The sequence below is a fragment of the Bos taurus genome, chromosome 7 (genome assembly GCF_002263795.3).
Source record: "Bos taurus isolate L1 Dominette 01449 registration number 42190680 breed Hereford chromosome 7, ARS-UCD2.0, whole genome shotgun sequence".
NCBI classification, from domain to species: domain Eukaryota; kingdom Metazoa; phylum Chordata; class Mammalia; order Artiodactyla; family Bovidae; genus Bos; species Bos taurus.
In genome coordinates, this window is record NC_037334.1 from 5,501,529 (window position 1) to 5,513,650 (window position 12,122).

Below are 12,122 nucleotides of genomic sequence, written 5' to 3' on the forward strand. Positions count from 1 at the left end.
GAATGGAAATGGATGTTATGAGGGGTCAGTTCAACAGTGGATGGGGTGTTTGAGTATATAGCAACCTCTTAGCCAATATGTCAGCCAACTTTGGCTGGTGCGCTTGATCCCCAAGTCCCTGCTTTCGCCCAACCTCCTCCTCCACCTCTGCCTCCTCAGAAAGAGCGCTTTGTGAAGCTCCTGGACCAGCTGCATAACTCCCTGCGGATAGACCTCTCCATGTATCGGGTGAGAAGTGCACGTATGACGATTCACTCAGCACATGCATGTGTGTGCCTGGAGGAGACTGCTGCCAGCAAGCATGCATATCGGAGGGCCCATCTTAACATGTGGAATGTGTTCTTCCAACACATGTGCACATTTGTGGGCAGCACCTGCTCAGCACATTTAGTACATCCAAGAAGATACCCCCAGATACTTCAAGATGTTCTCAATTGCCCCTAACACACCTCTTGAAACTTGGAGGCTCTTGTGTCTCCCCTAAAACATGATCTCCCATTAACCCCTAGCCTTCTTCCATAACTCCACCTCCCTTCCATAGAATAACTTCCCAGCCAGCAGCCCAGAGAGACTCCAGGACCTCAAATCCACTGTGGACCTTCTCACCAGCATCACCTTCTTTCGGATGAAGGTAGGTAAGGGGACCTAGTTCCATTAGCTCTCCAAGAAGGATACTCCAGGACTGTTAGGTCCTAAACAAGTAACATTTCATCTGGAAAGCAGGGCCCTTTCTCAGTGACCCTGTGCTTCCATATTGCTACATCATTTCCTTAAACATAGATCCACCTGTAGCCACTTTCTAGGTACCTCCTGTCCCAATTTTGCACAACCATACCCTTCTCCCTTCCTCCTCCCTCCAGGTACAAGAACTCCAGAGCCCACCCCGAGCCAGCCAGGTGGTGAAGGACTGTGTGAAAGCCTGCCTCAACTCTACTTATGAGTACATCTTCAACAATTGTCATGAACTCTATAGTCGAGAGTACCAGACTGACCCGGTGAGAACCCCAGATGAGGCAGAGGGGACCAGGGGGCTCCAACTAGACCCTGGTCTGAGTCTCACTTCCCAAGTGATTTAACTCTTCTCAACCTCCGTATCTTCCCCTGTAAAATGGAGTCATAAACCCACACCTCAGGACTGAGGAGGAAATTCAATGAGATGCAAGCTTTAGATAAAGTATAGTTAAGTACTTAGCATCTGGTACACAGTAGGAGCTCAATCAGTTTGGTTTTAGGGGCTTCCCAGGTAGCTCAGTGGTAAAGAATCTGCCTGCCAATTCAGGAGCCGCAGGAGTCAAAAGTTCAAACCCTGGGTTGGGAAGATCCCCTGGAGGAGGAAATGGCAAACCACTCCAGTATTCTTACCTGGGAAATCCCATGGACAGAGGAGCCTGGCAGGCTACAGTCTGTGGGATCACAAAGAACCAGATATGACTGAAGTGTCTGAGCACAAACTTAGTTGAGTCTGGCATAGTACAATGTGCCTGCAGTAGAGTACCTGTTCAATAAATGTTGAGTTGAATTGAATTTCTTCAGTTCAGTCTTGAACTCAATTTATTTGAGTATTTATTTATCTATTTGAGATCTTTCAACACATTGTTTACACATATAATATCCCAGGATTGTCAATGAGGTTTCAAGGAGTTTGTAGTCTACTGGGGGGAAAGTGTATAAATTGGAAATTTACAACCGGAGTTATTAGCATTGGGATGGAGAAATCACACGAGGCTGTGGGAGCTGAGCCCTTCCATCAGCTTGGGCTTCTGATACGAGATAACACAGACGCTGAATTCCGCTCAATTTTCTTTTATTCCGTTCATTTACATTCAGATGACTTGAGTTGAAATCAAGTAGCTCTTAACTGGGTTGGGATGAAGTAGATTAAACTGGATTTGGTTTAGTTCAATTATTAATATAATAATCAGTTTAGGTCTGTTTATTTCTATTCACTTGACTTAAGTTAAAATTGCTCTAGGCTAATCAGGTGAGCATCACCAAGTTGGACTGAGTTGAGTAAAAATTTATTCATTTCCAGTTAGTTTTATTTGAAATTGTTCTTGACTGGGTTGAATTGGCTTGAGTTAGGATGAGCTTGGCTGTTGGATTAGGTATAGTTGAGTTCAGTTGAGTCGGACTTATTTCAGTTGAGTTTATCTACCAATATTTTCTCGTTTCCATTGATTGACCAAAGTTGGATTGAGTTGGCCTGAGTATGTTAGGCTAAGCAGGTGAAGTTGGATTGGGTTGACTTGGGTTGAATTGAATTAGATTACTTTAGGTTGGATTGAGTTCAAGTTGGTATATTTCCATTATTTTGATTTAGATTGATGTTGATCTTGGGCACATTGGTTAGGTTCAATCCAATTGGATTCATCTGAGTTTAATTCAATCCTGTTAAGTTTAATTCTATTCATTCAGTGTAACTGGCCCTGTTCCACTGAATTAACTCTGAGAAGTGCCATCTGTTAACCTAAGTAGTCCTGATTTGCATTTATTTCGATTCTGTTTGGTTTAGTGGGCTTGAGTTTGTTCAACTAAATTCAGTTCCACTTATTCTTATGAGTCTAATTAAGCTTCGTGAGCTGTGTGGACATGAGCTCTCTTGAGGCCTGTTTTGTTGTTGCTGTTCAGTCGCTAAGTCGTGTTTGACTCTTTTTGACCCCATGGACTGCTGCATGCCAGGCTTCCCCGTCCTCCACTGTCTTCCAGAGTTTGCTCAAACTCATGTCCATTGAGGTCAGTTTACATGAGTTTAATTCCTTTTTCAAGAAGACCTCCCACCTGAATCATACACATGTTAGTTGGGCCCTTCCTCCCTAACCTCCTGCCCCTCAATAATGAACTGTCTGAGCTCCCTACCCCTGAACCCTTTGTGACCAACATCCCCATTGTTCTTTCCAGGCCAAGAAGGGGGAAGTTCCCCCAGAGGAACAAGGCCCCAGCATCAAGAACCTCGACTTCTGGTCCAAGCTGATCACTCTCATAGTGTCCATCATTGAGGAAGACAAAAATTCGTACACTCCCTGCCTCAACCAGTGAGTTCTGTGTCTGTGTAATTAATTATCTGGAGGTCATCATGAATGTGTGTCACAATTTTGTGTCTTGTGTGTAAAGGCAACCCTATCTAATTATATACGAAATGTGTATATGGGGGCAGCTGTGCATGTGGTTGTGCATGGATGAAATACAGCATAATTTGCAAACGGAATTGTGCGTATATACACAACCACTGGTCTAGTCAGACATGTATTTTCTATGCGTTGATGTGTGTAACAGTGTGTACCTATATATGTATAATTTTATGTGTCTGTAGGTTCATAAATAACAATAGTGTTGCTCGAGTATTCCCTGTGTGTTAGATACTCTGCTAAATCTTTTGCATGTACATTGCATTATCTCTTACATGTGTGAATGTAATTTTCTGTATCGTTGCGGTCTGTGGGTTTAATTGTTATTTGTGTACAGTTGTGTACTTTAATATGTGATGTGAATTGGGTAATTATGTATGAATGTGCGCACAGTTTTGGTTTGTGGCTTTACATGTCTGTAGAATTTTCATCTGTGTTAACTGAGTGAGCTATTGTGTTTTCTTGCTCCCTGAGGTGAATGCTAGAAGGGCTCCTGACTCTGGAGTGCCAGCATCTCTTGGTTACTTAAATATTAAGTTAAGATCAGGGATTTTGGATGAATGGACCAAAGGGTGGACAGATGAAGGGATATATGGACAGGTGAATGGAGATGGATAGATGAATAGATGGATATATACACAGGTGGATGAATGGATGGGTGAATGAATAGATGGATGGACAGACAGATGGCTGGATGGATAAACAGATGGATTAATAGGTGGATGGATGAATAGATTGGTGGACAGATGGTTGGGTGAGTAAAGGAATGGATGCAGGAATAGATGGGTGGTGAGATGGGAGGATGGGTGACTAGACAGATGGGTGGGTGAATGGATGGGTAGACAGATGGATGAGTGGGGTAACGAATGAATGGAGGGATGGGTAGGTGGAGGCTCAGAGAGAAGCAGACCTCAGTGCAGAGTCACTTAGCAAGTCAGTGGCTATGAATGAACTTGAATCCAGACCCCTTGCCTGTCCCACACTACCCTCTAGGACTGGGAAGGCCAAAGCAGCCGATCTGCTTCTGTCCGCCAAGGTTTCATACTTTATGACCTTCACTAGGTTTCCCCAGGAGTTGAACGTGGGTAAAATCAGCGCTGAAGTGATGTGGAATCTGTTTGCCCAGGATATGAAGTATGCAATGGAGGGTGAGTGACCCCAACCCCTACATCTCCCAGCCTGGAAACAGCGGTTAGCTTTGCCTCAGTGTCCCTACTAAGGTTGTGAGTTCCCCTGGTCCCTCATATTGGAGGTCAGACCTCAGTGATGGCCAGAGTGGGCACTGCCAAAGCAGAGAGAGGTAGACACCTCCGGCTAAGTTGCCCCCTTGCTTTCCCCACCAGAGCATGATAAGCATCGCCTGTGCAAGAGTGCCGACTACATGAACCTCCACTTCAAGGTCAAATGGCTCTACAATGAGTATGTGGCTGAGCTGCCTGCCTTTAAGGACCGAGTGCCTGAGTATCCTGCGTAAGTCCCCTGTCCTGAGCCCAAGCCAGAACTGTAGTGCTGACAGCTAGACTGAAGTCCCATATGGGAGAGTTGACGTCCTCAGAGTTCCCTGGGCGTCAGACAGCTAGACTGAGGTCCCGGGCGGGAGAGTTGACGTCCTCAGAGTTCCCTGGGCATCAGACAGCTAGACTGAGGTCCCGGGCAGGAGAGTTGACCTCCTCAGAGCTTCCTGGGCATCAGGGGGGGCACAAGTGAGGTACAATCCCAGTGTTCTCCATTCTCAGCTTTTGAACTATGGACTTCTCTAGCCAGATAGTTAATGATCAGAAGATCCAGGAACCATGCTGAGCAGTCCCACTTGTTCTTTCTCCTTTAATCCTTTTGCCAATTCTATGAGATAGGAGTATTGTCATTTCTACTTTGTGGATTGAAAAATAGAGGATAAAATACTGAAGGATTTGCCCAAGATGATGTCCAATTAGTGACAGAGCCAGGATTTGAACTCGGGACGTCTGACTCTTGGGCTCTGTTGGAAAGTGGGATGGTCACCATTTACCAGGACCTACTGTGTGCTATATCAGGATCTCAGAGAATAAACCCACTTGCCCAAAGGCAGTTTATCCACCAGGATCCCACATGTCTGGGCCTTGCTCCGACAATGGTCATTCAGTCCATTTCAAGGGTGAGGTAGGAGGGGAGCTGGGGAGTGGCCACCCAGGCCATAGGTGAGTCTGAGCAGAGGATTAGGGAGACAAGAGATGGTAGGGCCCCATCTTGGCTGTCCATTCCAGGTGGTTTGAGCCCTTTGTCATCCAGTGGCTGGACGAGAATGAGGAAGTGTCCCGAGATTTCTTGCATGGAGCCCTGGAGAGAGACAAGAAGGATGGGGTAAGAAAACTGATCCACCACCAAGCTTCCAGTCTGCCCGCAGTGGCCTCACTACTTCTGGGGTCCATTGAGATCCAATCTGGGGTCAAAACTGCCCTTGGGATGAGACCAGTCTCTGGAAAACATGTCCATCTTTGTCTTGTTCACAGTGTTGATGGGTCTTTTGTTCCTCTATCAAATGAATGAGAGTTTATCAAGCCTGACCCATCCCCCTGCATCCACCTCTGAGGCTTGGCTCTGAGTTCACCTTGCCCACTATCCATCTCACTGTCATCCCAGGGCATTCTGGTTCTCCCTGTAAAGCAGGAGGGTTGGACTGTGGGGACTATCTGGCTCTGACCTCTCTCCTCTCTTCATCCTCCATTCCAATGCAGTTCCAGCAGACTTCAGAGCATGCCCTGTTCTCCTGCTCTGTGGTGGATGTCTTCTCCCAGCTCAATCAGAGCTTTGAGATCATCAAGAAACTCGAGTGTCCTGACCCCCAGATTGTGGGGCACTACATGAGGCGCTTTGCCAAGGTTTGGGGGTGTGGATGGGGTCCAGGTGGGGGATGGAATAGGGTCAAAGTCGGGGTTGGTGTTGAGGTGGGATTGAGGTCAAGGTTGGGGTTGTTGATATCACTGGTGTTAAGGTAGGGGTTGATGCCAGTGTTGGGATTGGTCATGCCATAGACATTGGAGTCGTGGTTGGAGTTTGGGGTTGGGATTCGAGGTTGGAGGTTGGGTTGAGGTTAGGGTTGAGGTCATTGAGATTGGAGTTGAAGTTGGGATCAGGGTTTGGGTTGAGAGTTTGAGGTTGGGGTTAAGGTCAGGGTCATAGTTAAAGTTGGAGTTGAATTTGGACCTGGGGTCAGGGTTAGGGGTGAGATTGAGATTTGGGTTAGTTTTTGGGTTACTATTAGGACTGGGACTCAATCAGACATTGAGTTTGGAGTGAGTATTGGGATTTATATAGAATGTGAGCAGGTATTGAGGTGAGTTTGAAGGTTGGGGCCATTGACCTGGGGTTGCAGTTCAGCTGAATTGACTTTAACCTGGGGTAAAGTTGAGGATTGTAGATAGGAATTGGGATTCAATTTGGGACTGAGTTATGCTTATGCTTGGGGTTAGGTTAATATGACTGCTGGGTTGCTCTGAAGAGGAGCTATGTCTGTGTGAAACTATCATCTTCATTGGTGGTGTCTCCCCTTCGTCATGATGGACATTCTGGGTGGAGAACTTGCCCAGCCCGGTGGTCCATCGTAGGTGCTGGTAGGGGTTCAGGTTCATCCCTGATCTCACTAACGGTTCTTGCTGGGCCCACCAAGCCCAGCCCCTTGTCTCACCCACCCTCTGTGTCCCCTCCAGACCATCAGTAATGTGCTCCTCCAGTATGCAGACATCATCTCCAAGGACTTCGCTTCCTACTGCTCCAAGGAGAAGGAGAAAGTGGTGACCTGCGGGGGTCCCTGTCCTCTTTCCCCCAAGCCCATTTTGTACCCCCAGAGCATCCTTCCCTGGGCTCTGATACCTGTGTCTGCATGTATGTCCAACTGTGTGTGCGTGTCTCTGTGTCTGGCTGTATGAGTCCAGGGGGATCTACAGGTGAGGGGACATGTCTTCAATGTGTCATCGTCTGGTTGTTGTGAATGAAGTCCTTAGGGAGTATGTATGTGAGCTTACAAAGTTTTGAGCCCATGTAGAAGAATACTGGTGTGTGACAGAAACGCCCCTTTCTGCTACTCCCAGAGGTCCAGCCCTTCTGGACTCACCAGGTCCAGCCTACCCAGAGGGGAAGTTCTCCTTCCCCCTCTTGATCTCTAGAGATCCCCCCAGGACTCCCAGGGACCTGATCCCAAATGCTGTCTTCCATGCTCAGATGACCTTATGGGACCCCAGCTTCCTCCAGACACAGACCCTGTAACCATCTGAGGTCCCTGGCAGTGGGAGGGTCAGGGAGGCCCTGGGGGGAGGCCCTGGGGAGAGGTCCTGAGCCCTGACTCCCTCCTCTTTTCCCATCTGCAGCCCTGCATCCTCATGAACAACACTCAGCAGCTGAGAGTTCAGCTGGAGAAGATGTTCGAAGCCATGGGAGGGAAGGAGGTGAGCCAGGGTCTGGGCAGGGTCACTATCATCCCCATGTCCCCACAGGCCCCAGAACTCGTACCTGATGAATTCCAGCTCAGCGACTTCATCAGACCCAAGCAAGCAGCTTAACTGTCTGAGCCTCAGTTTCCTCTCCAGCTCCTTTCCCCTGAATTGGATGGGAAAATGCCCCATCCATGCGGATGCCCTATGAGCCTGACCTGATGTTCCTTCTCGCTCCTCAGCTGGATGCCGAGGCTAGTGACATCTTGAAGGAGCTACAGGTGAAACTCAACAACGTCTTGGATGAGCTCAGCCGGGTGTTTGCTACCAGGTGGGGGCATCTCCAGAGCTGGGAGCAGAAGGGAGGGGACAGTCCCCAGCCTGGGGCATCTGGAGACTCAGCAGATGTAGTGGCGAAGACCTCAGGCCCTTAGGAGCTATACAAAGCTGAGTTCAAGCCTAGATTCCCTGCTTACTACTGTGTGGCCTTGGGTGAGTTGTTTAACTTCTCTGAATGTTAGTTTAACCATCTATAAAGTGGGGATGATGATAACAATGTGAAAGTGTTGATCACTCAGTCGTGTTCGACTCTTTGTGACCCCATGGACTGTAGCCCGCCAGGCTCCTCTGTCCACGGAATTCTCCAGGCAGGAATACTGGAGTGGGTTGCCATTCCCTTCACTAGGGGCTCTTCCTGACCAAGGGATTGAACTCAGGTCTCCTGAGTTGCGAGCAGATTCTTTACTGTCTGAGCCACCAGGGAAGCTCAGATGGTAAAGATGATTAACAGTAGTACCTGAGTAGGACCATGTGATGAAATAGACAACCCAAGTAAATATCTTAGCCTGATGCCCAATTCTGCTATTAAACCCCACTCCTGTTATATGCCATGGCTCTCTGATGCTGGTGATAAAAGATCCACAGATCAGCCTCATCCTGCCCTTCTTCCAGAGGCCAGGAAGTCTAATCTGAGGTCCTCCTCTCTGTGTCCCCAGCTTCCAGCCACACATTGAAGACTGTGTCAAGCAGATGGGTGACATCCTTAGCCAGGTGAAAGGCACAGGCAATGTGCCAGCCAGTGCCTGCAGCAGCGTGGCCCAGGACGCTGACAATGTGCTACAACCCATCATGGACCTGCTGGATAGCAAGTGAGCCAGGCTGGGTGGCCAGGGTCCACAAGGGAGGGCTCCTCGGGTGGGGCCTCAGTAACCTTGGGGCTGGCCTGGAGAGGATAGTCAGGGTATGCTTTCTGGGTGGTGGTTGAATGGTTTGGATGGGCGGGTGAGCAGAGGCATGAAGAGATGGAAAGATGGGTGGGATAATGATTGGAAGGATCAGTGGGTCAATATTTGTATGAATGAATGGATGGTGAAAGCCATGAGGGATGGATGGGTGGATGGATGAGTGGATTGAAAGAAAAATGCTTAGAAAGCTATATGGAGAGTATATGGATAAAAGGATGGATGGACAGATGGATAAATGGATGGAGAGTTGGGTAAATATTTGGATGGATGAATAACTGTTTGGAGGATAGGTATATGGATGTATGGGTGGGAGGATGGAAGAAAGGAAAGAAGGGAGGTAGGGAAAAGTGATGGTTGCTGTTGTTCAGTCACTAAGTCATGTCCAACTCTTCGCGACCTCATGGACTGCAGCATGCCAGGCCTCCCTGTCCTTTACCATCTCCCAGAGTTTGCACAAATTCACGTCTATTGAGTCAGTTCACTTTCACTTCATTTTTTTCAAAAAATGATAGAGGAAGCATTAGGGTTGGGGGAAGGATGATTTGGTGGAGGGTAGCTAAGTTGTTGGAAGGATCATGACAGATTACCCTCTGTCAACCCCATATAGCCAGTTATGAACTCTGTCGTTTTCCCTCTCAAGGTTGTCCCCTTCCCTAGCATTCCCTTCTTCTCCTGAGCATGGCCCCAGCCCCCGCATAGCCCGTCTCCAACCTTCCTATTCTAGTTCATCCCCCACTCTATTCGTTCAAATAGAAAAATCTGGCTCTCTCTCTTGAACACTCCACAGCTCCCCCATTGCCCTCATGCTAAGGCCCAGGCCTTCCTCCTAGATTTTGAGGCTCCTTCCCAGTCCCGCTCCTGCTGATCTCTCCAGCTGCCGTTCACTCTTCCCCCTGTGCGTCACACACTGTAGCCCCATCAGACCACCTGGGGTCTGTGTACAGGCTCTGGACCCTCTTGCATGTCCATGGCATGCCTTCCCACCTTGCCCATGTAGTGAGGGGAAGGGGTTCCTCAGGTTGGGACCATCTGGGCCCTTTCTCAGACCTATCCCTTGCCCCCAGCCTGACTCTCTTTGCCAAAATCTGTGAGAAGACGGTGCTGAAGCGGGTGCTGAAGGAGTTATGGAAGCTGGTCATGAACACCATGGAGAAGACCATCGTCCTGCCACCCCTCACTGACCAGACGGTGAGGCCTGCAGGGGCCCAGAGGGAACACCTGGGCCACTCCTCTGTGAGAGCCCAGAGAGCTTGATGTCAAAGGCACTGGGGCTTAGAGGTCATCCAGGCACAAGGGCCATTTGAGAGGTCACACATGGGTGAAAAGTCATAAAAGGGTCAAAAGGTCACTCGGGTCAGTTATTTAAGGGTCAAAGAGGTCAAGTAAAGAGACATCTAGGGGATATAGGGGTCATAGGAGGAACAAGTGATTATTTAAAGGTCAGAGATTACCCAGAAAATAGATCAGCTTGGGCATCAAGGCCATCCATGGGTCACAGAGGTTATAGAGGTCAGTGGGTTCATCAGGGGGCTGTGGAGGTCAATCAAGAGGCAAGTAAAGGAGATACCCAGGTTTCAAAGCTCAGAGGCCAATAAAACAGAGTTCCAGGAGGTCAACCAGAGGTTATAGAGAGCTCGGAAGTTAACAGATGTCAAGCAGAAGTCCGTGGTCATCTGGAGACCAGGACCGTGCCCCTGGGACTCTTCTGGTCACAGCCCAGGGATAATGATCTGCAGAGTCAGGCTGCTGGGTAGGGGTGAGGGATTGTGTCATCTTCAGAGGGGTGTGGCTGGATGTGGCTTCCCTGGGGAGGTGTCGGGGCCTAAGGACAGTGAGGGCATGTAGTTAAAGGCACAGCATAGAGTGGGAGGAAGTTTCTGGGTGGATGAGGGAGGCGTGGGAGGGGCGGCGGGGGCAACCGAGAGGCAGGGATGGTGGGGGATGCTGGAGACCTCCAGCTGTCCGCCGGCCCGCTCCTCCCCTGGACTGGGCTGGGCTGGGACACGGGGTCCGCCCTTTGGTGCCGTCTCCGCCCCCTCCCTGGCTTTTCCGGGAGACTCATGGTGACTTATTCCCCCCTCCCCCACCGCCCCGCCCCCATCACGGCTGACAGATGATCGTAAGTAGAGGCCCCTCTGTCCGTCTGTCTGTCCGTCCGCTCTGTGTCTGGACTCGGCCCACCGCGTGGCTGCACCCTCCCCCCCGCCCCCGCCCAGCGCCCCCTCCTCACCTACTGGCCCCCCACCCACTGTCCCACCTTCCGCCTAGATGTGCCTGTGTCTGTCTGGGGCGGGGCATGGGGAGGGGCGGGGCCGGGAGGGAGGGAGGCCACGCCCCACCCCGCCCAATTAGAAGTACGGAGGAGGGGCCTTCCGCCTTCCGAAACCCGAAACCCGGGTCCACCACCTTCACTCTGCTGACGTGATTTAGTTAGAATTCACCCTTACTGCCATGCTGAGACGCCACCAGGATATCTGGGTCTCTCCCTGAAGCTTAAAGGATGTTCAAAGTCAATGGAACTTCTCTGACCTCCCTTTTCCACTCTGAACTGTTAGTAACCGTACGAACTACACCTTCACCACCCCGGTTCCCAAAGCTATCGGATCAGGCAGACCGCCCATCACCCCTGCCCACCCGACTCCCACCACACATGCTAACACACAGGAATCCCAGACAGGCACCCAGGTGGGGACAATGTTGTGACTCCTTGGTGTCAGGCAGACTTGGCATCAAATCTCAGCCCAGCCGTTTTCTCTGTGACCTTGGGAAGTCACTTCACCTCCCAAACTCCATTTCCTTGTCTGGGGCGGAAAAAAAGAGGTTAATTGTAGCAGCTCTCTGAGTGTTGTTTTCAGAACCAAGTAGGATGATGTGTTCAAGTGCTCAGTGACTGACTAAGGCAGTGCTCGCTAAGTTAGAGCTAATATTATTGGTGGTGGTGGTTGGGTGTAGACACACAAAAGGGCAGAGATCAGTTAGAACCACTCTGGAGTCCTCTTTTTGGGCAAGACAAGGCTGTTATAAAATTCAAGTTTTGTCGAAAACTTGCTCGGGCTCATCTCACTTCTTGTGGCTGCAGTCTGACTGTAACCACGCGGTGGCAACCTATTCAGCTACAGACAGTGCGTCTGTGGGTAGAGAGCTAAGGGAATATACATTTGCTGAGGATTTCCTGTATTCCAGACCTCACGGCTATTGTTTCAGCTCGCCTTCATGACACGCGTTTGAGTGAGATAGATATTATTATTTCCATTTTACAGATGAGGAAAGTTGAGGCTCAGAGAGGAAGAGTCACCTGGTCAAAACCACATAGTAAATATATGCCAGGATTCAAATTCAGGTCTGTC

The 12,122-nt window shown here is 49.5% G+C and overlaps 1 protein-coding gene across 5 annotated transcripts in view; it reads left to right on the forward strand.

The window, feature by feature from the left end:
* Nucleotides 1-12,122, forward strand: part of UNC13A (unc-13 homolog A) — a 69,496-nt gene that overhangs the window by 41,241 nt on the left and 16,133 nt on the right. For 3 of the 5 annotated variants that reach the window (XM_024994798.2, XM_024994796.2, XM_059888509.1), the window contains 13 exons: nt 160-228; nt 542-631; nt 861-995; nt 2,899-3,032; nt 4,188-4,273; nt 4,469-4,595; nt 5,369-5,465; nt 5,840-5,983; nt 6,812-6,895; nt 7,469-7,546; nt 7,774-7,862; nt 8,527-8,679; nt 9,840-9,963. In XM_024994798.2, coding sequence (XP_024850566.1) covers nt 160-228; nt 542-631; nt 861-995; nt 2,899-3,032; nt 4,188-4,273; nt 4,469-4,595; nt 5,369-5,465; nt 5,840-5,983; nt 6,812-6,895; nt 7,469-7,546; nt 7,774-7,862; nt 8,527-8,679; nt 9,840-9,963 — 1,410 coding nt within the window. Of the gene's footprint in view, nt 1-159; nt 229-541; nt 632-860; nt 996-2,898; nt 3,033-4,187; nt 4,274-4,468; nt 4,596-5,368; nt 5,466-5,839; nt 5,984-6,811; nt 6,896-7,468; nt 7,547-7,773; nt 7,863-8,526; nt 8,680-9,839; nt 9,964-10,888; nt 10,895-12,122 lie in introns of all 5 variants that reach the window. The other 2 variants (XM_024994792.2, XM_059888508.1) reach the window with 2 other exon arrangements.